This window comes from Ambystoma mexicanum, chromosome 3p (assembly GCF_040938575.1).
Source record: "Ambystoma mexicanum isolate Mex_15411 chromosome 3p, UKY_AmexF1_1, whole genome shotgun sequence".
NCBI classification, from domain to species: Eukaryota; Metazoa; Chordata; class Amphibia; order Caudata; family Ambystomatidae; genus Ambystoma; species Ambystoma mexicanum.
The window spans coordinates 524,740,886-524,763,151 of record NC_090925.1 but is presented as its reverse complement, the minus strand read 5'-3'; the positions used below and the strand labels follow the sequence as shown (position 1 = coordinate 524,763,151).

Genomic DNA, 22,266 nt, shown 5'->3' with positions numbered 1-22,266 from the left:
TCCACCCACACTAGTATGCCCACAAGCGGGACAGCTAACAGTGGAAGGCTCAAGGTAGTTACCACATCAGGATTTGCCAAAGGGGCCATAGGTTTCCGGCCTAAATTCGTTTTTCCTACCACATCATTACCATTTGCTGAACCATTAGTTATTCCTTCTCTTGGCTTTGTGGTCAGCAAATTATTCCCAATACTCCCAGAAATACATTGGGCAGAAACAGGAGTGACACTCTTTGAATGATTACTAGCATTAGATTTGGTATTTGATTCGGGCCCAGTTGACCTTTTCCAAATGGACTGAATTATTTTGTTCATTTCTTTTTAGGAATTTCGGTCAATTTTAATTAAATCTAGATGTTGGGTGGGGTAAGGGAATAGGGGTGGGGTAAGGGACTAGGTTATGGTGGGGGAAATAGGGGGTCTCCCCCACATTGTCCGCAACAAACATTAGGTCAATTTGGAAAAAGGCCATTTTTTTCCTCGATCAAATAGACCCCAACCTTAGATTCAGCCTGTACAATTTATTTTAACTGGCGAGATTCATTTTTTTGTCTGACTGACACTCGATCTGCACTTTAAAAAAATAGATTAAAAAAATACATTGCAAATGTTTTCATTTTAAGTAAAAGAAAGTACCGTAGTTACAGATATGGACTTACTGAGAGAATCATGGGTCTTGGCGTCAGCACGTCTAAAGTCACCACACGTTACGCCCTTACATCAGGGCTTCGCCAGGGGTAATTTCACTGTAACTTGTTCAGACTACATTTTTCTAGCGTTCCCTTAAGGCACACCCAGATCACCTGACCAGTTCAATTTGCAGACACATGATCGAAATTTTAAAATGGCGCTCAAGATAAAACTAAAACGAGCACCATTTTAGAATGAGCTTTCCACAATGTATATCCATCAAAAAGTTCTATCCATTTAAAGTTTAAAAGTATACAGAGAACTAAATATGGGTGAATCTCAAAATACAGGTATCGGGTGTTAAAAGGAACCATATTTTTCATTTAAACACATTGGCCTGAAAAAAATGTAAAATCATTTCAAGGGGCTATAAACATGCTGGTGCATAAGAAATTCGGGTGACAGGCTCCTGGACCCTGTAACGGCAAACAAATGCTTGCGGCTGCCAGCATTCATCCTGTGCTGCTGCCAAATACTTAAAAGCCCCAGTGGGCTTTCAATTTAGCTGTTGTTCTTATTAAATCAGCAGATAAAAAGTACTTCTTGACTTATGCCACTCAAAACACGAGCGGCTAGATCCACTACTATAAAAACTCGGCTCTCCGTCCGATAATCAGCCCTTTCAATCAAAGTGATAGACCCAAGACTTTGTAGTTCATAAACCTTAATTGTCCTTCAGACGTACCACCAGCTCTTCACCTGTGCTATGGCCTCTTGGCTTTGAGCATTACATTTAATAATCAATTTAGATTCTAATTTTAAGTGTCTTTATCCATTTCCTTTTCTCTGATGTTCTGGAATATGGGCCAGGGCAGTGCATCTTAACTGGGAAGCATCACTACAGTGTTGATCTTCAAAATGTATAGCCAAAGGATAAGTCACATCTTTGATCTTGATGGCTATATAGTGTTGCAAAATTCTTATCTTTAGTGGACAAATCGTAGAACCAATATACATGCGATTACAGGGACAGAGTATTACAAGCACGATAAACCTCTTTACTTTACCAAGTTTGTTTGTTGTCTTTGCCAAATCCAATCTCGATTCCTGTTCGCGCCCTATGGCACTCGTGTAATCCTCTTTTGCCTTTCAACCAATTATCTCGATTATGCTTAAAATAATCACTTGGTGCAATGAATTCTTTATTCGACTTGGCCTTGGAAAAAGTAATATTTGGATGTGGTCCCACATAGCTGGCTAGATCTTTATCTGCTTGGATTATAGGCCAATGTTTGTTTTAAATGGATCTGAGATTTCCTGCTTTTCTAGAAAAATGAACCTTACTCACTATGTCCTCTTCATCAGCTGTGGTTTTGCTTTTCTTGCTGTTTACAAGCAGCTGTCCTCTATCAGTGTTGTTGGCTTTTTGAAGAGCAATGTTTATGTCTCTGTCTCAATACCCCCATGCTTTGAATCTGGTGGCAATGTTTATAGATTCTTCCTTTCTTTTGGTCACAGTTCTCTGTAGATTAAGGGAGTTCTTGTTCAGCCATGATATATATTCTTCTAGTTGTTGTGAAGACCCTTTCCATATTAGAAACAAATTGTCAATAAAACAATACCAACAGACTATTTGTTCCACATAGCAATCACATTTTTCTGCCCATGCTGTTGTAAGTTCCCACCATCCCATGTATAGGTTGGCGTAGGTGGGAGCTACACAGGACCCCATCACAGTCCTGCATTTCTAACAGATAGAAGTTATGTTCAAGGCAGAACAGGAGTAATGTTCAAATTAGTTGATTATGCGGTTTAAAACTCACCGATTTGCTATTAAAAAATATTTACATGCTTTGAGACCTTCCTGATGTTTTATGCTAGTATATAGGGAGGTCACATCCAATGATGCCAGTATGAAATCATCATCATCATCATCCCAGAGCATTCCTTTGATTTTTATTAAATAGATCTCTTGTAACTCTAATATACAAACTAAGGTCTTTCACAAAGGTTTCTAGGAAAAAGGCAATATATTTGGAGCCATTTTCTAAGAGGGACCCTTTAGAGAAGACAATGGGTCTTCCAGCTGGACCTGTGGTACTCTTGTGTACCTTGGGAACAAAACACAGTATTGGTGTGGTAGGGAACTTGCTTATCAGAAACATCAATTTTTCCCAGTCAATCAAGTTTAGATAGTTCCAGTTAGTGAGCAATTCATCTGGTCTCCAATAACAGCCAGACTTCACATTATTCCTAACATTCACCGTCATTCAAATGTCATCCTGCTTCTTTCAGATGGAAATCTATATCCCAGAGAACTATCCCTCAACCTTTGTCTGCTTGTCGTACTATGATGGAGGTGTCCACTTTAAGATTTTATAATGCGGCTTCTTGTTCATTGGATAGGTTAGAAGTGTATTCTCTATTATTGTTGGTCCACAATTTCCTTAGATCTGTAATGACAAGTTCTTACAACATTTCTATATTGGTCACAATAATAGAAGGGGAGAAAGTAGATTTGATTTTAAAAGCACTCTCTCTAGGATGGCATGTTTCTCTCTCCTGGACATTTTTATGTTGTCCATGGTAATGACATTAGTGGGATCTTCATCGTAAGGAGTCCAATGCAAATAGTGCTTCTAGATCTTACACCGATAAAGGATTCGGTGTAGAGTGGTCATCATCTATTTTATCACAATCATCTAGTTTCAAAGGAAACATTACTTCAGTTTTAATTTTTATCAGAATTTGAATAGGTCAATTCTAGTTTGTACTACATAAGAGTCATGATCTGGGCAAAAGGAGAGACCCAACTCCAATACATATAGTTACAAAAGAGTTAACCATTTCTCTGAGACACAGAAGACTTTCAACTTTAACTCCTCATTCCTTGTCCCCTGCCTCAGGATATCTGGCCTCTGCCAGAGGGTGTTGTCATACTTGGGCAGAGGTTGTATCTAGACTTGCTACTTCTCCGCTTCCTCTTCCTGGCGGACGTCTTCTGAGTTTCTTTTCTGCCATGTTGTCCAGGTGGTGGGGCCTGAATTCCTCTAAAAGATTCAGTTTTGCTGGTCTTGAAACTGGGTTAGAGGTTTCGCTTTCTGATGAGAAGGATAAGTTAAGGGCGATATTTAAATTTGCCCCCTGTGTTCTTGGCTGGTTTTGATTCTTATTGAATTGATCCTTAATAGGTTGATCAAAATGTCTGGCAAATGTATAGATTCATCCTTGTTCATAATCGCTTTTGTCTTGTTAAAACCTTTGCTGTTTTCTCAATCTTATCTCCTTCATATTGCTCCAAATTCTCTTCCAGTCTTGCGCTTAAGTTATCTCCTTCCACTGAATAATGATATAGGATATAGTTGGGGGGACGGGGACACACACACACACACACACACACACACACACACACACACACGCACACACACGCACGCGCACACACACACACACACACACACACACACACACACACCTTGTGCATTTCGATATTTACACAGCTGTGTGTATTCTCAAAAAGGAAGAGGAACCCTGTTTGCACTTTATTTGGATCGAGGTCCTATAAATATGTGCGACATCTCACATGTAGTTGGCGCCATAGAACTGAGCAGTTAACCCACATAAACAATATTGAGAAATATATATTGTATATTGCCATTCAGCCCAAATATAGAAATATGACTTGGTTCCCATCGCCCAGCTCTGAGGTAATCCATCTCGGAAAGGGTGGTCTGCTAATCAGACCTCACATTCCTGAAGCTCCATGCCAAAAGCATAGTATATACATATGCCCTGCTACATCAGTATCTTGACCTGCAGCACCTACCCTTCCGTGGCACAGAGCATGCTCAGAGGTCGCATTTGTCCTGTTCGACAGCTGATATGCAAACAGAGGTTTAATTTAACTACTCCACCGCTGGCCAAAAAACATAAGAATTGTGGCCCTATCAATCTGGTAGAAGGGAAGTCTCTAATAAGTCATATCTGGTTTTGGTATGGCGAAGAATAGTTCACATAATTATTAAAGCCACATCAAATTCGTATTACATTCATGCCAACCCTGTCAGCTAGAAAGGCTATGTGGATTTATGGCCAGACTGCCCGTATTAGCTTCAGCAAGCAGGACAAAAAGTAGTAAGGCTGCTTCTTTGGATCCTCATGGAGATTGGGTAACACCTCGCCTCCAGTCCAGGAGGCCCTCCGCAGGAGTATGTCTGCAAACTATGCTTCAAAGGGGCACACCCATAAGAAAGGCCAGCCCCACACCAGTGTGTTGTATATCAGAGGACCTTTCAAACTGCAGGCTTGGGAAGGGGGCGAGTTAGAATAGCCAAAGAGAGCAGGAGGGAAGGTTTCGTCATCTTACTTGTCTGTGACGCTCTCTCTTTCCTTGTCCTCTCGATTTCTGGAGGACAAAGCACTGTAGGTATGTTTCAGGAGGGCAAGGGTCACTTGTCACAGTGACCCCTGACAGCAGGCTTGCTTTTGTCACATCCTCTGTGGCCTTCCACCCTTATAAAGAAGGGGTCCCCACTCCTGCTTGATTCATTTTGGACTTGCATCAAGACAGATAATTCTACGGACCTCTATTGGGAGTGCAGTTCATTCCAAAGTCCTCCAGTTGTGAGGTGAAGATCGTGTGATTACGAGGGAAAGGGGGGGGAAGTGGGGGCAAGGGGAGGAGGTGAAGTTGGGGGGAGGAGATCTAACTGAAACACTGCAACCTAAACTTGCTGGTCTGAGGGTGCAAATAATGTCGGCAGCCTAATAGTCGACCCGAGGAAGACATGGAAGCCATCAACTTTCATCTGGAAGCCAAGCAACAAAAGCCCAGGAGAGCCAATGTTCACCAGCAACCTCTACGGAAGCGTCCAATATCCAGGGGGAATCCTAAAAGGATGGCGAGTGATTGTGATTCACTCAAGGCAGCCAAACTGGACAACAAATGTTATAAACCGAGAAACTTGGAGGTGGACAACAGTTCTTTTCCAGGCTAAAACCTGAACTTCCTTTGGGGAGAAAACGGGTGGAAATGCAACGTTTACACTGTGCATGCAGATTCTGCAGTACTGAAAAGATATTAGGTTGTTTTGGAAAAATCTTCCAAATGGGGCATTTCCTAAATAATATCTACATTGGTAGTGGCTTGTAGGAAGGAGCGTTTAAAACTCAGGAGGGGCATTTCTGCTCAGCAGCACAGTAAGATTCAGAGAAATTAGGAGTCATCTACCTGCTTTCCAGGCCTACAGGCTTTTTGTTTAAAAACAGTTTTCCCTCCAGCTGTTTGTCTTTTTTCGGCACAGCAGTCTGTGGAAAAGCCACGAGATGGACTTCCACCCATCTAGTTCTGAGCAACAAAGCCCAAGTCCTACTTTATTTTGTAACAGATATCAAATAGACTATTTGAAAGAAAACTCACAAAGATAATGTATATTTGCTCATCAACAAGAGTCACAACATAAAAGTCATGTCTTCTGCACGAGACCAGGATAACAGATTGGCTACCCATGCAAAGCATACAATAGAAGCGATACGCACCACGTATCTGGAGGCTTTATCACGGACCACACTGGCGTCTGTTACATCGAAGGCAAGTCTCTGTGGTATGGCACGGACATGAGATTTCCGCCATGTCTCCTGGAGCTGCTTAGTTAGAAGGTTTCCCTGGCCACATTCCCCTCCGGTGCTGTTCTCTGAGGATGAGATACAATTATTTAAGCAACATGTTCTCTATCTCACTGTTGAAAAGCATGAGCCACACTAGCCTATCTGCCAAGTGTGAAAGAAACTGCATTATTTCCAGTGTACATCAAGGTTTTCAAATATTTATTTCCTGTAAACATGCCTACATTGTGGGAATTTGCTATATATATCAAAATAGCCCTCAAAAAGATGCTTCTTGCAAACAAAAACTGCACTGCATAGGAAGGCATTATATATACACACACACAAGAGCGGTAGGGCACGGGCATCGCTAAATCTGCTCACCGAATGAAGGTGCTCAAGACTGCACTGTGTGGAAAAAGGTTCTGAACACAAAAGCTTGCAGACTTGCAAGTGGACCATACAGCAATCAAGACTACAGAGCATACTCATTTTGCATAAATCCATGTGGAAACATTATGCACACATAAACACGTTTATGCCACCCATGGCAGTGGGCTGAGACAGAGTATAGGGGTTCCCGTGCACACCAACCAGTGTCTGAGATTTTTAAATATCGAAGGATTTAGGCCGTGCAAACGTACCAGAGTATTTAAAGTAGATGGCTGCCATCCCCTCCCCACCTGGCATCAGCAGGATGAGGGACCAATAACCTGATGCCAGTGGGACGGACATCCGAGCAGGGAGAAGAGACTGGGGGAGATAGAACAAGATCAGAAGCACAGGGAAGAACACTCATAATTGGAGAGAGGCCAGTGAGACATGTGGAACCCAAGAGAAGGCATGACAAATAGTGCACCAGACATATCCAATTTCCATCACACCTTGGCACGGCAGAAAGCGGCTTGGGCCGAGGCAAGAAAATAGAGGACCTTAAAGCTGTAGGGAAACGTGGGATATTGGAAAGGGGCGGAGGGGTTGAAACTATTGAGAACTCCAGGAAGATCGAGAAGTGCAGCCCATACCAAATCATGTCCAAGCTGTGTTACATTGGAGAATAAGACTACATGGAAAATTGAATCATGGCAATGGTACTATTTTTTCTTCTAAATGATATTCCACGGACCTCAAGTTCTAAGTGCTTTAGGAGGAACTTTGTGTTTAATATTAAGTGTTTCCCAACATGGTCAGAAGTAAATTGAAGACTAGATACTGCAAATAGCAAATAGCTCGAGCATGAAACTGTTGGGCATCACACGATTGGAAAACCTCCTAAGATATCCCAAGAGACATGGGAAAGGGAAAAGGATGCGATTTACGCAGCCAAACTTTATTTAACCAACATCCTCAACCTGGGCCACAAAAGATTACCACAAACGGAACAGTCTTGATCCTCCAGAAATATATTTTTATGTAACTTTAAAACTTTCTGAATGAATAGAAGGTGCACATTTTTGAGTTTTATAGTTATCAGCGTTTGCACTGACATCACAGTATCAGTTTCACACTCTGTATTTAATGAGAATGCTTGTAACGAGAGGGAGGATGACCTTCAGATCATAAGCAGGGTGAATCTGGGGAGAGAACTTCTATAGACCTTCAATGCACAAAGGGCAACAACCGTGAAGTTAGAGCTAGTGACTGAATAGGAGTTCTACACTCTGTAGAAAGGAGTAGCGGCATGGGCAGGCTAGATTTGCCTTTTGGTCTTTCTCTGCCTAAACTTTGTGGTAAACAAATGGAAAGCAGAAAGAAGGATATACAGCAATGTCCATTCCCCCGTCACAGGTTCTACTGGCACAAACCCATGAGAAGGTGATGGAGGTTTTGTTTGGAATGATCACTACTACCACTGTACAGGAATGTTAAGTGGAAGGACCACGTTAAATGCATCTGGTCTGCAATGGTCAGAACTGCTCCTACAACAGTGGAAGAGAGCCTGTGAAGTGACGCCTATTCTATTAGGAACGGAAAGCAGTGGTTGCAGATCTGCAGGGATCCATTAGTAAGAGAAACCAAAAGGTTTGGAAGTTTACCACTATGTAAATTAAGCAGTGGAATTCTGGATAAGCTCATGTCACAGACAATGAAGCAGGAGATCTATAGTGATACTAGGTCAAGTGATTTCTTGCACTTGAAATGCTTACCACTTTGGTTGAATATTTCTTTACCCACAGAGATTTGTGGATGTAAATTTGCCGTGGTTTATTTATGTCAAGTCAAAGAGCACACAAAGAGAATCCTTACTTTAAAGAGGCATGATCGTTTCAGAGTTGGCCTGTTGACAGAACACTGTTCAAAGATGACATTTCCAGATTTCAGGGTATTTAGGTGTAGCCTGTTTGGCTTCCTTTTGTGGAATTTCTACACCATGAGTTTTACTTGACTGGAAACTTAAAGCCAACAGGACTGGAAATCTTGGCTGGAATTAGGTGCCAGGCAACTTCAAGGTAACAAGTCTCCATTAAGAATTTGTGCTTCGTGAGACCGTGGTAGTGTACACATTGTAATGGTCTACGTCTTGCAGCAATGGCCCCGCTTCCATCTGTATGATGCTCCTCAACCTCGAGTTTCTAGAGTACACATGCCCAGAAGCAATGTATACATCACACAATGCCTTACATGGGAACCTACTTTGCTTGAAGTGCACATTACAGTGGTTACCTTTTACACACACTGTCCGAAATTGTACAGTGTGTAGAGATTACATTATAGATGACAGGATTGCTTACAAAACCTTCATGTATACTCAGCCTACCAGTTAACGTGCGTATCTTGCCCTTTTACGCATATAAATATGGCAAATACGGACCATTAAATGTTGTACTGCGTACCGTGTACGCTTTGATTTATTCATTAAAAAAACATACTCTCCACCACTAGATGGCAATGTAGCATTTCTTTTGTCAGCAGCATAGCCGCCTTATGCATGACAGTGAATTTCCAACTGAAAGACCAAATCTGTGACAGCTAAGCGAGCAACACAATAAAGCATGCACCCTTTTAAAATGTGTTCATACCCATAACGTATGTGTTGGATAAGTTTTACTCTCTTGCAGAGGAGAAAACTAATTTTTACTCTCTTGAAATTGCATTTACGCTCTAATTTGAAAAATCATGCGTAAAATACTCCCACCTCAAAATCTTATCTGGAGCACTGTGTATACTGGACTACCATATAATGACGTATAAACCACAACACCTGTTAATGTACAAACTGCTACTTGGCAGATGTGTGCCGCATAAACTCAGTTTTTCCCAACATTTCCACCCATTAATATTGGACCCCAGAAAGGTAGGGTGTCTGTACCCACAGTCTCCTTGCTATCCTCGGAGTGCTCTGAAAGCTCTAGGTCACAGGATGCCTGAAAGGTTTGGCCATCAATGACGTCGTCGTCTTCATCTTCATGGTCACTGTTGAAGCTGAGGGTTCCGCTTAGCCGCATCGATAGACCATCAGTATCATCCACCAAATCACGGCTCTCAGGGCATTCATCTAGCACGTCTGCATCCAGTCCTGCTGTATCGACCTTACCATCCTCCTTCTCCTGCCTGGTGATGGTACGACGAAGCCGGTGCAGGATCTTTGATGCCATTGCTTCTGGCCCAGACCTACAACAACAGCATACAGTCATCAAGCTTACAGAGGGAAAGCAGCACTTAGCTGTACATCCACCTTATGTAACAGTTACACATTGCACTTACTCCCAGGCTCATACTGCACACAGCGGAACCCATAGAATACTCATTACTGTACCTTGCAAGAACTATGTTACATGCAAAATGCAAGGTCTGGGGTAGCATCTATAAGACGGCAATGTTTGAATCACAGCTGTTGCTAAGAAAGGCAAACAAGGCTTATTAAGAGAGAATCTAGGATTCAAATTAGCTTACAATCAGTTGGGTTTCTACACAGACTGAGCAAAGGGCAAGGACTCCTCCATTCAGGAATCTACAGCTAGAGTTAATTTTGCATCATACTTCCCCAGTGCTAGGGTTAGTGTTCAGTCTCCATTTCCTTTAGAAATGAAGTCAAACAGGACATTCATTTTCAGATGTCGTCCTCCCTTTGCTGGAATGTCAGTAAACCATCTTCCTTATGCTCAGAGATCTGAATGTCCTTCCATGTGTCTGTATTTGACTTGGCTTTTCATGCCTTCACATGCCCTGTGCCCCACCTCCCTTTTCTCACGCACCTCCCTTTTCCCACGCCCAGCAGGTCGCTAAAATGAACACTGCCTTTCCTTTTTCAGGCTCTGAAGAGGATGCCACTGGGTCGTTCTGATGCTCAAATTCAGAATCCAAGGACGTCCTACTCTAATGTGGTCTTCAAAATCAGACTTGAGATAGTGTATGGGAACCCTTGCCTCTTAACTAAAAAACAAGCAACACCTGCCCCATCTCTGATGCCACACTACTTAGTGGCCCCACACAGAGGTTAATATGGACTGAGCTATTCGCCCTAGTTACAAAATCAAAGCACTACTATCTTCAACTCCATCAGGGAATGACATAACCTTTGCTCCATCTGTATCCTGGGTGCGCCTGCAAATCGTAATCAAACCATACCCAAATAATCTAGAATTGGTCAAGTGGTTTTTAAAGATCAAAGTTACATCAGCTGCTCCCGAAAAGAATGTGAACAGCCTAACAGGGTAATTCATAGAATTTCGCAGAACAGTGTCGCAAGCGGCTGGCGCAGAGTGTCCGCGTGCGATTGTCTGCGCCAGGCGCGTGCGCCAAAACCGATTTCCGCGCACAGCGTATTCATGGATTTAAGGCTCCCAAACCAGCCATGGCACAGAGTATCGCAGCGACCCTGCAGCAGCACCAGTAACGCCCCCAAGAACGCCCTCGCGCAAGGAAAAGCCATCAAAATCGCTAAATCATCGCAAAGGGCTGCGCTAACCCTGGACCAGTTTACAGGGCTGCCAAACAAGGAACGCAAAGCGGGTAACGTACATATCAGGGGTACGCGGGAAGTTTTACATGCGATTAGCCAGGGTACCTGTATGACAGGGGTACGCGTGAATTTAAACATGAGATTAGCCAGGGTACGTGCATTACAGGGGTACGCGGGAATTTTCACACGCGATTTGGCTGTGTACGTGTATGACAGGGGTACGCAGGAATTATCACACGCGATTTCGCTGGGTACGTGTATTACAGGGGTGCGCGGGAATTATCACACGCAATTTGGCTGGGTAGGTGTATTACAGGGGTGCGCGGGAATTATCACACGCGATTTGGCTGGGTACGTGCATTACAGTGGTGCGCGGGAATTATCACACACGATTTGGCTGGGTGGGTCCTCACAGGTGTTCCCTGTACACCCTCCACGGCCCCTGCAGGCAGCCCACAAAACAGGGGACTACCCTGCACACCTGCTCATGTCTCCCACCACCCCCAGGCCCCTCCAGCAGTGCAGGTGCAGCCTCCACCAGGCCCCCACTCATGTCTCCCACCACCCCCACCCCCAATGGGCAGCCTCCACCAGGCCCCCACTCATGTCCCCCATCACCCCCACCCCCCAGCCACCATGGGCAGCCCCCACCAGGCCCCCACTCATGTCTCCCACCCACCCCCACCCCCCAGCAGTGCAGGGGCAGCCTCCACCAGGCCCCCACCCATGTCTCCCACCACCCCCAGCCACCATGGGCAGCCCCCACCAGGCCCCCACTCATGTCTCCCACCCCCAGCCCCCAGCAGTGCAGGGGCAGCCTCCACCAGGCTCCCACTCATGTCCCCTATCACCCCCACCCCCCAGCCACCATGGGCAGCCCCCACCAGGCCCCCACTCATGTCTCCCACCCCCCCCACCCCCCAGCCACCATGGGCAGCCCCCACCAGGCCCCCACTCATGTCCCCTATCACCCCCACCCCCCAGCCACCATGGGCAGCCCCCACCAGGCCCCCACTCATGTCTCCCACCCACCCCCACCCCCCAGCAGTGCAGAGGCAGCCTCCACCAGGCCCCCACCCATGTCTCCCACCACCCCCACCCCCCAGCCACCCTGGGCAGCCCCCACCAGGCCCCCACTCATGTCTCCCACCCACCCCCACCCCCAGCAGTGCAGGGGCAGCCTCCACCAGGCCCCAACCCATGTCTCCCACCACCCCCACCCCCCAGCCACCATGGGCAGCCCCCACCAGGCCCCCACTCATGTCTCCCACCCACCCCCACCCCCAGCAGTGCAGGGGCAGCCCCCACCAGGCCCCCACTCATGTCCCCTATCACCCCCACCCCCCAGCAGTGCAGGGGCAGCCTCCACCAGGCCCCCACTCATGTCTCCCACCACCCCCACCCACCATGGGCAGCCCCCACCAGGCCCCCACTCATGTCTCCCAACCAACCCCACCCCCCAGCCACCATGGGCAGCCCCCACCAGGCCCCCACTCATGTCTCCCACCCACCCCCACCCCCCAGCAGTGCAGGGGCAGCCCCCACCAGGCCCCCACTCATGTCTCCCACCCACCCCCACCCTCCAGCAGTGCAGGGGCAGCCTCCACCAGGCCCCCACCCAAGTCTCCCACCACCCCCACCCCCCAGCCACCATGGGCAGCCCCCACCAGGCCCCCACTCATGTCTCCCACCCACCCCCACCCCCAGCAGTGCAGGGGCAGCCTCCACCAGGGCCCCACTCATGACCCCCTGCCCACAGGCCCTGACAATCCTCAAGCATGGGCCTCATGGCCAGCCACCACAGCCCAAAGACACAACCAAGTATTACATGCGCCCATGATACTACTCCAATGGAAACAATGTAAATCAACACATGTGTCACACACACACACACACAATGGTTGCAAGTGAACCTGAAAACCCATATCATGACATGCATGAAAACAATGAGATGAAACCCCACATCGAAGAATTAAAAAATCCAAATAATATATTAATAACAACAGTAATGGCAAACAAAATTAAACAAAATACACAAGTAAAAAAAAAAAACAAAATTAAGCTGGCTGTCCCTTTTCAAATTAAAATCAATAAATGATAATCCCAAAAAATTTCTTCCAAAGTTCAACTCCACAAAAAGGAAATGAAGGGAAAAAAGAAATAGAAAACCATTGCTCCATGGGAAAAATATTCATAGTAAAAAAAAATTCCAAATCCAAAGTCCAACTATGTACAAAGTATTCAGGGTCCATCATCCCAACAGAAGAAATTAAACCTACCAAAAAACCTATCTAAAATGGGACTATATACAAAAGGTGGAGCAGTGTCCGTCGACTCCAAATAAAAATAAACTATAAAGGAAACCTATCACTAAATAACTATATACAATGGTGGCGGGCCAGTCCAGCGGCTCACTTAGTGGTGTTCAGGGCCAGTGCATCATCGAACTCCTCGTCTATGTCCCGGAGGCGGTCCTGTTCCATGGCCCCGAGGGTCCGCAGGGATGCCGACATGTTCACCTCCAACTCCCTGCGGATTGCCTCGAGGCACTCGGCCCGCCTCAGGGCCCTCCGCATGGAGTTCTCCGCCCTGACCATCGTGAGCCGCGCCTCTTCCGCCCGCCACCGCTCCGCATCTATGGCGTGGCCCAACCGCTGCCACACGGAAGACACTTCCCGTCCAGGGTCCTCCTGCCCTCCGGCCGATGCCTGCCCCTCCGATGTTGAAGGCCCCGAGCTATCGTGGCTCCCACCTACAGCCTCCTGCTGCTGCAGCTGCTGCTGTCCATGTGCCCTGTCCGATGGTGCCTGCACATCCTCCTCCAGCTGGGGTGCAGTCGTTGATGTGACCACCCCTGCTGGACGTCCAACTCCCGACTGTGGCAGGGATCTGTTGTCCACCAGCCTGGCCTCACGGTCGGAGGCAGCTCCACAGGGCACCCAGGTGACACATGGGTGGGAAGATGGCATGGAGGACGACTGGGGCATAGGGGGTTCCGTGGAGGAGGGGGTCGGAACAAGGTCCAGGAAACGGAGGAATCCAGCCCCGGTGAGCTGTCCCAGTGGGTCAACGCAGTCAACGAGCCATGCGAGAAGACGTGCAGACTCATCATGAAAAGACTGCAGGTCAGCTCGCATGGCCCGTTGACGCAACGCCACCCCACCCTGGACAGGCTCAACCTGGTGCAGGATAGCCACATCCGCAGGGAGAGGAAGGCCGGGTGTTGTAAGCCAATCCCCTCCCTGAGAACGGGTCTGGAGGTAGGCATCCCCGCTGGTGCAAGATGATGCAGTGACAGGAGCAGGGACAGGATTGCACACAGGCACCTCCGCGGCGGCCTGTGCTGCCTCTTGTCCCAGATCCTGCACTGCGCCACTAGCACCAGTGGAATCCCCACCTCCAGACCCCGCCTCTGTCGCTTGCACAGCCTCCTCCTCCTCCAAACCCCCCACCAACCTGGATGACTCCGTGCCATCTTCCTCCGTTGGGCCCTGTGGGGTCCCAGCTGCCCCTTCTGCTGCCGAGGAGTCCAACTCCAACCTCCGCCTCTTGGACTTCCCCTCGGCAGCTGCGGCCTGGGACACGGCACCGGACTCCTCACTCCCCGACGAGATCAGAACCTGGGAGGGGATCCGGGCCTTGCGTCTCCGGCTGGTGGTGCGACCCCTGCCGCTGTGCTCCACAGCACCTTCTCTGCTCTCTTCATCAGTTGACGCTGCAGACAGGGAGAAAGAAAACACAGGCATCAGGGCACTGTCCAATGGACTCATACACACATGACAGTCATACATGAGTGGCATTGGTAAACCTCAGACATGGCATCACAATCCCCAACACACATGTCATTTCAACTTGCACACATGAGCCATACCACAGCCATATTGCAACAGCCAGCACCATCCATTCACATACAACAGCATGAGCAGCCAAAGGTCATCCACACATCACATGCAACATAGGGAGTACACTACACATGCACACACACCAAACTTGCATGCATGCATGTGTACACCTCCGCCAACTGTCGCAGTGTTCCGATCGACATCCATGTCACACCTGAAAATCATTCCTCCACATCCTGTGCCATGCTAGCCCACACACACAAGCACCATCCATGTGTCACACATGAGACCCCTCACATGTGTCACCCTCACGGCCCTGTACACCCCCCCTACTTGCCCACATAAAAATACATGTTCAACCTGCACACTCCTGGCACACCACACGCACAGCTTACAATCAGTATGCATGTACACTTACCGCTCGACTCCAGACGGGTCCGCCTCTCAAGGACCTGGACGTGGAGCGCTGGGGATATGCGTTCCAGGACCCTCATCTGATCTTCCGACAAGTGGCCCCGGCGCCCCTTAGCATCTGCTGCCTTCAGGAGGCGCCGTGCCTTGTTGAGGGTCCTGGACCTGAAGTCCTCCCAGCGCTTCCTGACACGTTCGTAGTCGCGGACTGCCACCTCCTCCGCGTTGATGGCAGTCACGATGTCCATCCAGATCCGAGTCCGTCCTTCCTTGTGGGCGCGCAACCTTCCGAAGAGGGCATCATACTGCCCCAGGACATGCTCCAACTGACACAAAAAGGAGAGGTAGGAGGATATTTATACTGCTACACCAAACATTCCTCCAAACTAGGGAAACAACCCTTTACAAACATACAAAAAGTTTGGTGAGCAGTGTGTTGTTCAGGTGTTGCATCTATCGAAAACCAAATCAGGTATCGTGCACCACGCATCAAGGGAATTTTATTCTCCACAACGGAATATCGAAACATATAGCCTGGTTAGTACTACTCTGTAGACTTACAGAGAGAAAAAAATCATGTCATAGTATAAAACAGTTTTTATTCAATAATTTATCAATAGATAAAAGAAAAGAATTGTTCTCAATTACAATTCATCATTCATAAACACAATACAATAAAAACATGTAAACAATGCATCACACAACCTTAAACAGATACTATATGAGTTACAGTGGCATAAAAAAGGAACCAATATTGTTCGGGTTCCACCCTACAGAATACAAAAAGGAATCTATAGTTATAAGAAAATATTAGATTAAATAAGCTGAACAGTCTAGGGTCAGCTAATTCGCCCACACTGTGCTCCACGCTAAATTGCACCAAAGTACTCACACTGCATCATACACAATCAACCCGACATGTTTCATTCCTCATACATATTCACATTCATCTACTAAATTCAAGGGAAATTCATCAGGGGCTCATATTCAAGGACAAACACTATTCACAAGAGAACAATAATGTATATAGGTAAAAAGTTGAAGCAAGACGGCTCAACGGCCGTTGTATTTATGAAGAAAAGGCTAGGCAAAGCCTTCTGACATAGTCCAAGGCTGGTCGCCGATATGCACTGTGATTGTGCTGCTACGGTGCAGGGCCGAGCTGGGTTGATGGATGTAGTAAAATTATTCTTGTCACCAGCTCCTCACTTACTGAACAGGCCAAAAGAGGATGCTTGCCACCTTCTTAAAATTGGGTTAGATCTCAGTTGAACTCATTTCAACGAATATCTCATTGTTGGGTGTAGACAGGCCTATCAGGACTGTTCCCACACAATTAAGAAGGACTGTTGATCAGGTCTGTGCAATGTTAAATAGGTCAGTCAAAAAGGGGGGGGGGGTTGCACCCAAAGTTATGCTGGATTAGATCGAGTCACTTAAACATCCGCCCGGCATTTAATGACGGTACACAATCCCAAAAGCAGATCATAATTAAGGTCGAAGCGACGGGTCCTGTTATTGAGAGTTTGAAATCTCATGTGGCCGAACGTCCTCGGGACGAGATCATTATACTCCCCTCATTGCGCTGTGGCTCTCGGTACGTATCGGCACTCGAATCCTGAAGGAAGCAGGGACGATCCAAAGAGGGCATCATACTGCCCCAGGACATGCTCCACCAGGACACCAACTTCGGTGGCAGTGAAGCTGGTGCCCCTCTGCCTCCTAGGCCGGGGGTTGCCACTGGTGCCAGATGTTGCAGTGCCCGACATGGCAACCCCAGAGGCAGGAGTGGGTGGGCAACTGTGTCCTTGGGCTGGGCTGTGGGGCGATGGAATCCCAGTCGGGAGTCTTCGGTTGCAGCAGGGGTGGTCACAGCAACAGCACCCCTGGCTGATGTGCAGGCAGCAAATGGCAGGGCACGTGGGCAGCAGGCAGTCAGGCAGCAGCAGATGGCAGGTGGGAGCGTGCTCAGGGCTCTGGGGGGCAGTAAGTCGGCCTTCTGGGCAGGAGCGTGGTCTTCCATGTGTGAACGCGTGGCCAGCTTGATACAGAGTGATTTTGCACGTGAAAATCCAGCACGTCTGCGTGTAAATCGAGGAAAGGCCCTTAGCGCGTAAGCGCGTCAGCACACGTCTGTACATTCATTGGCCCAAAGGCCACCAGCGTATGCACGTCTATGAAGTCACATGCACGCTGAATATGGCACACGTTTGAAATGTTGCGTGTAAAAAAAATGAAAGACACGTCCGAGTGTCAAAGCGTGTAATTGGTGGAAATGGCCTTAGCGCGTACACGCGGAAGTGACAAAGCGTGTAATTGGTGGAAATGGCCCTAGCGCGTACACGCGGAAGTGACGCTGGACGTGTGGGCCTGCATAAAAGGTACGTGTAGAACACCATTTCCTTGTACGTGCTTTTCGTGGAGAGCGAGTGGGTGATTTACTTCACGGCGTTTCAAGTTCGTACTCCCTGTTACCTCTGACAGCTTTTTCTCATTCTTCTCTTTTTCTGTTTTTCCTGGGCCTGTTCCCTCAAACAGCGTTCCCTTCTACTGTTGTCCTATCTCCTCAGACAGAGTACAATTCTTCTTTTGGCGGGGGTGTTGCCAACGCGCACACGCGCTTCTTTTTCACGCTCTTTTTCCTGGCAGACGGTGAGTCACGCACGTATCTAACATCTGTGCTTGTCCTGTGTGTAGCCTACCCCTTCAGAGGTCAATCTAGGCTGCGTGTGACACGCATACGTTCATTCTTGTGTTACTGGGTGCCACAGCGTAGTGCAGGTTTTTTTTCCGCACACATGGTCTAGGAGGGGTTGCGTGCACGTCATCTCCCTTTTTTGGGCTTCCTGTGCGTTGCGTGACCCGTCATCTTTCCCCAGGGGTCACATTCAGCCTTGCTAGAGCACTAGGGTACAATTACCATCTGGTACCCAACCCCTTTGACCCCCAATTGCCCAGGACAATAGTTTACAGCCACTCCCATACGCACATTAACATCAGTGCCATGGTTGGGAGGCGAGGAATCCGTAAGGGTGGCAAAGGTGGACGAGCCACAAGTGGTGGCCGTGGTGGATTCGGTAGGGGATGTGGTCGTTACTTGCAGGGTGACCCTGTCTCCCCCCCCCCCCATGTGTGGAGGACCAGTCAAGGGCACCCATAATCCCCCCCACTCCCCCTGGTCGAGGCTGATGTGGCTGACACTATCCATGCTCAGCCCTTGTTGGACCAGCCCATTGTGGCACCAGACCTGGCTGACTCCATGGCTGACTTCCAGGTCAGCAGGCCTATAACACGTGCGCTGGTGCACGTTGATGTCATCAGGCCACGTGGATCAGGGGCAGCAAGGTCATCTGCTGCCCCAGGGTGGAGAGGCTGCAGGGGCAGCTGTGGCTCCATCCACCCCAGCTCTCACACACCCAGCCAGGACAGTGCCGGTCCTAGTCCATCCTGCTGACATTCCCCCTGACACCATAACACTTGAGCCAATGCCTGCACCAACTCCCATGCTGAGTGTGCAATCCCACACTCCTGATACAGAGTCCACCAGGGCTCCTGCCCCTAGTGTCCAGAGCGGCGTAGGACACTCATGATCACCACCACCTTCCAAGCGGAAGAGGAAGAGTGCTCGTCCGGCACAGGCTGATGCCCCAGACACGGCTACACAGTCCGGCCCATCGAGGAAGCCCAGCTTCACGGATGCCGAACTGAATGCACTTGTCGAGTATGTGTCCACACATGATAACGAAATGGTCATTGTTGCAGGATCCAAGACCACACCTGCACAACGCCAGGCACACTGGCAGACCGTTGCGGACATCGTAAGTGCCCTTGGAATCGTGAGGCGCACAGCCAATGATTGCTATAAGCGCTGGAATGACCTAAAGCGCAGGGCAAAGAATAAGCTGGCCTCAAGTCATGCCGCAACTCTAGTGACTGGAGGTGGGTCTCCAGTAGAAGACATGGAACTCACTCCACATGAGTCAGTCGCTGGGACCTACGTCACGGAGGAACAGATCCAAGGCATGGGAGATCTGCCTGATTATGAGGCATTGTCTGGTGAGTGCACATGCATGTGTGTGTCATCCATGTGCATGGTGTGTGTGTGAGGGCTTCTGTTTGTGTGCCAGGTGAGGGTGTGTGCGCCTGAGTCGTTTGGGTCACCCATGTGTTTCATGCAATACAGTCTGCGCAGCAGCATTTGGCCATAGCAGTATCCCATCTGCCAACAGTAGACATCTAGCCCAACAGCACACCAGTTGCCCTTGAAGTGTCACCTTGCCACAACATTGTTGCTTATTTTTCTCTGTTCATTCAGGCATATTGTTTGCATTCCACCACTTTTACTAGGCATTTCTCAGTCCTCTAGTAACATGTCTGACATGGCTATGGTAAAGTGGAGTGACTTTGTTACCTGGATGTCATTTGTTCAGACATGTCCCTGTGCAATCGGACCATTTAGGACTGGCAGCTCCAGGTGAAAAATCAGACCTGTTTGAATTAGAAAAGCAATTACATGAGGGAACTGGACTGAATAAGTGCTGCCCTCCTCTCCATCTTCACTCAATAGCAATGGTACATGCCATCTGTGTGATGGCATGTGTATTTCACCTGGCAATCACAGGCCAATGTGTGATGCCACTGCCAGGCAGCATGCAGAAAATGTGTTCATCTTCCATCTTGGTGTCATCAGTGTGTGCCATTTGCCTACCCTTCATACGCAGTGAGGGTGCATGCATGGGAGGGTTTTAGTCATGTGGGACATGTGTCAATCAAGTACTGGTTCTGTTGCTTCTCAGCCCTCATTGTGTGCCATGGTGCTAATGCCTGTTTCCATTTGTTTGCTTTTATGTCTTTGCAGGGGAAGACGCACCTGATACTGCTGGGGTTGTGGAGATGGTGCAGACCCAGGAGGGGTCTGAGGGCCGACCGACCACCAGTGAGGGACGTGGTGTGGTGGTGGGTGAGAACCCACAACTGCTGCAGGTCGTGCTCTCAAGGGGTGTCTCTGGCTGCACCTCCCCCGAGCTGTACTCAGGTGTTGATTTGGATGATGAGACCTACGTGCCGTCGCAGGTGAGTGTTCCTGGGAGGGATTCTATTCTGTCCCACCCACTTGCACCAGGGTCAGAACCCTCAATGGGGATGTCAGTGTTGGCAGCTACGCCTTTGGTGGTTACGGATGCAGGGTCACACTCCACGACATCTGATCCCGTTACTGGGCCAGCCGATCAGAGGGGGAATACAGTCCTGCAGCCTCAGGCAGTGCCGGCACAGCAAGGCACAGTTCGCCTTGCCCCAGACAGGTGTGGTGCCCGCCGACGTGGTGGCCGTACGCCACCTGGCAATACCGCATGGGAGCAATCCACTTACGGTATGGCAAACCAACAGGCAGCATCATCAGAGATGATGGCTCAGGCCATGGATAGGGTGGCCACTTCCATTGTCCCCCCCGAAAGGCTGATGGAGCGACTACAGCAGGCAACCGACTCCATCTGCCAGTCACACAGGGAGGACATGTTGGCGTCCAACAGGGACAGGCGGGCGGCACTGGCAACTCTGCAGGAAGCCATCTCCATAGAGTCCCAGGGCCACAGGGAAGCCCTGAGGGTGGAACTCTGTCACCTCAGGACGACTCTTGTTGAGCTTGAGGCTTCAACAAGCACAAGGACAGAACAGCAGCTGGAGCGTCTCACACGTACGCTCTCAGCTGAGATGCAGGCAACTAGGGCGGAGGTCCGGGCATCCCGTGAGTTGTTGCATGGGGACCTCCGCACACTCATCCTCCAGAACGAGACCTACCACACCCGCATGCTTGCAGCCATGGAGGAACAGACTAGGGCCTTGCGTGGGCTGCCTCCCATAGTGCAACCATCTCCGGATGCAGCTGCACAGGGTGATAATAGCGACAGCAGTGATACTCCCACAATAGGGTAGCCGTGTGGGCCATGAACCCATGGAGGTGTTTTTTTTTTCGCAAGATCCACACAGGTGGGTTTTGGTGTGCACCCTGTCCTCGGACCTCCTGAGTGGCCTCCCCAACCCCCCGGGCCCATTAATGGCCATTTTTGATTATTATTATTATTTTTTTTTTGGGACAGTGTGTTGCCTTGTGTGGCTCCCGTGGGCATACGCTGCATTGTGGCTGGGCACATGCAGGCTTGTCATGTATTTGGTTCAGATGCTTGGGTTTTTGTCACACACACCCCTCCTGCTTCCCGTTTCCATGGGCGTGCAAAGGGTGTGCCCAAGTGACATTGGCGTACATGGTGACATTGGACTCCCACTACATGTGTGGGTAGTCTAGTCAATACTGTGTATACATTCCTAGTGCATATTGCTGTTCTGTTGTACACTGCATGTTGCATTGATGTGTAACGCATCATCCATGTCTACCTCCTAATTTGCAGGTCCTTTCCTCATGTCTATACAAGGCCCTCTACTTTGGAGATGGGGTCCATGTTGGCAGCAGTGCACCGACAACTCTACATGGCGGCAACACTGTACAGTTGGAAGTGGTGGGAGTGCAGGCATTTCCAGGTGGTGAGACTACTGATTCCTTACATTCGTAATGTCATGTTAATGGTAGTTTTGAGGGTCAGTAGCTGATAAGTGTTATTGCTAAATACCTGCTCAAGTTTGTTGTTGGTCCTGCATTACTGTGAGCATTTCAGGTGTAGCGAGTTTCAATTAGGGACACTGTACTTTGTGACACTTGTGTCATGTTGTGGGGATTACTTTGTTTACCTGCACATAGCATGACATGGCACGATGTGTCGTGTGGCGGTGCTGGGGATGGGTTGGGTGACATGGCACTGTCCTCATGTTGCATTTTGCAAGTGGGTATTCATTTTAGCTGCATGAATGTGTTTTTTCACGAAAC

At 48.5% G+C, this 22,266-nt stretch overlaps 1 protein-coding gene across 3 annotated transcripts in view; it reads right to left on the bottom strand.

Annotated features, from left to right (window-relative positions):
- SNX21 (sorting nexin family member 21) overlaps nt 1–22,266 on the bottom strand; it is a 267,032-nt gene that overhangs the window by 83,067 nt on the left and 161,699 nt on the right. For all 3 annotated transcript variants that reach the window (XM_069651226.1, XM_069651228.1, XM_069651227.1), the window contains 2 exons: nt 9,541–9,842; nt 6,165–6,319 (listed from right to left, as the gene is read on the bottom strand). In XM_069651226.1, the coding sequence (XP_069507327.1) occupies nt 6,165–6,319; nt 9,541–9,842 (457 nt within the window). The remainder of the gene's footprint in view (nt 1–6,164; nt 6,320–9,540; nt 9,843–22,266) is intronic.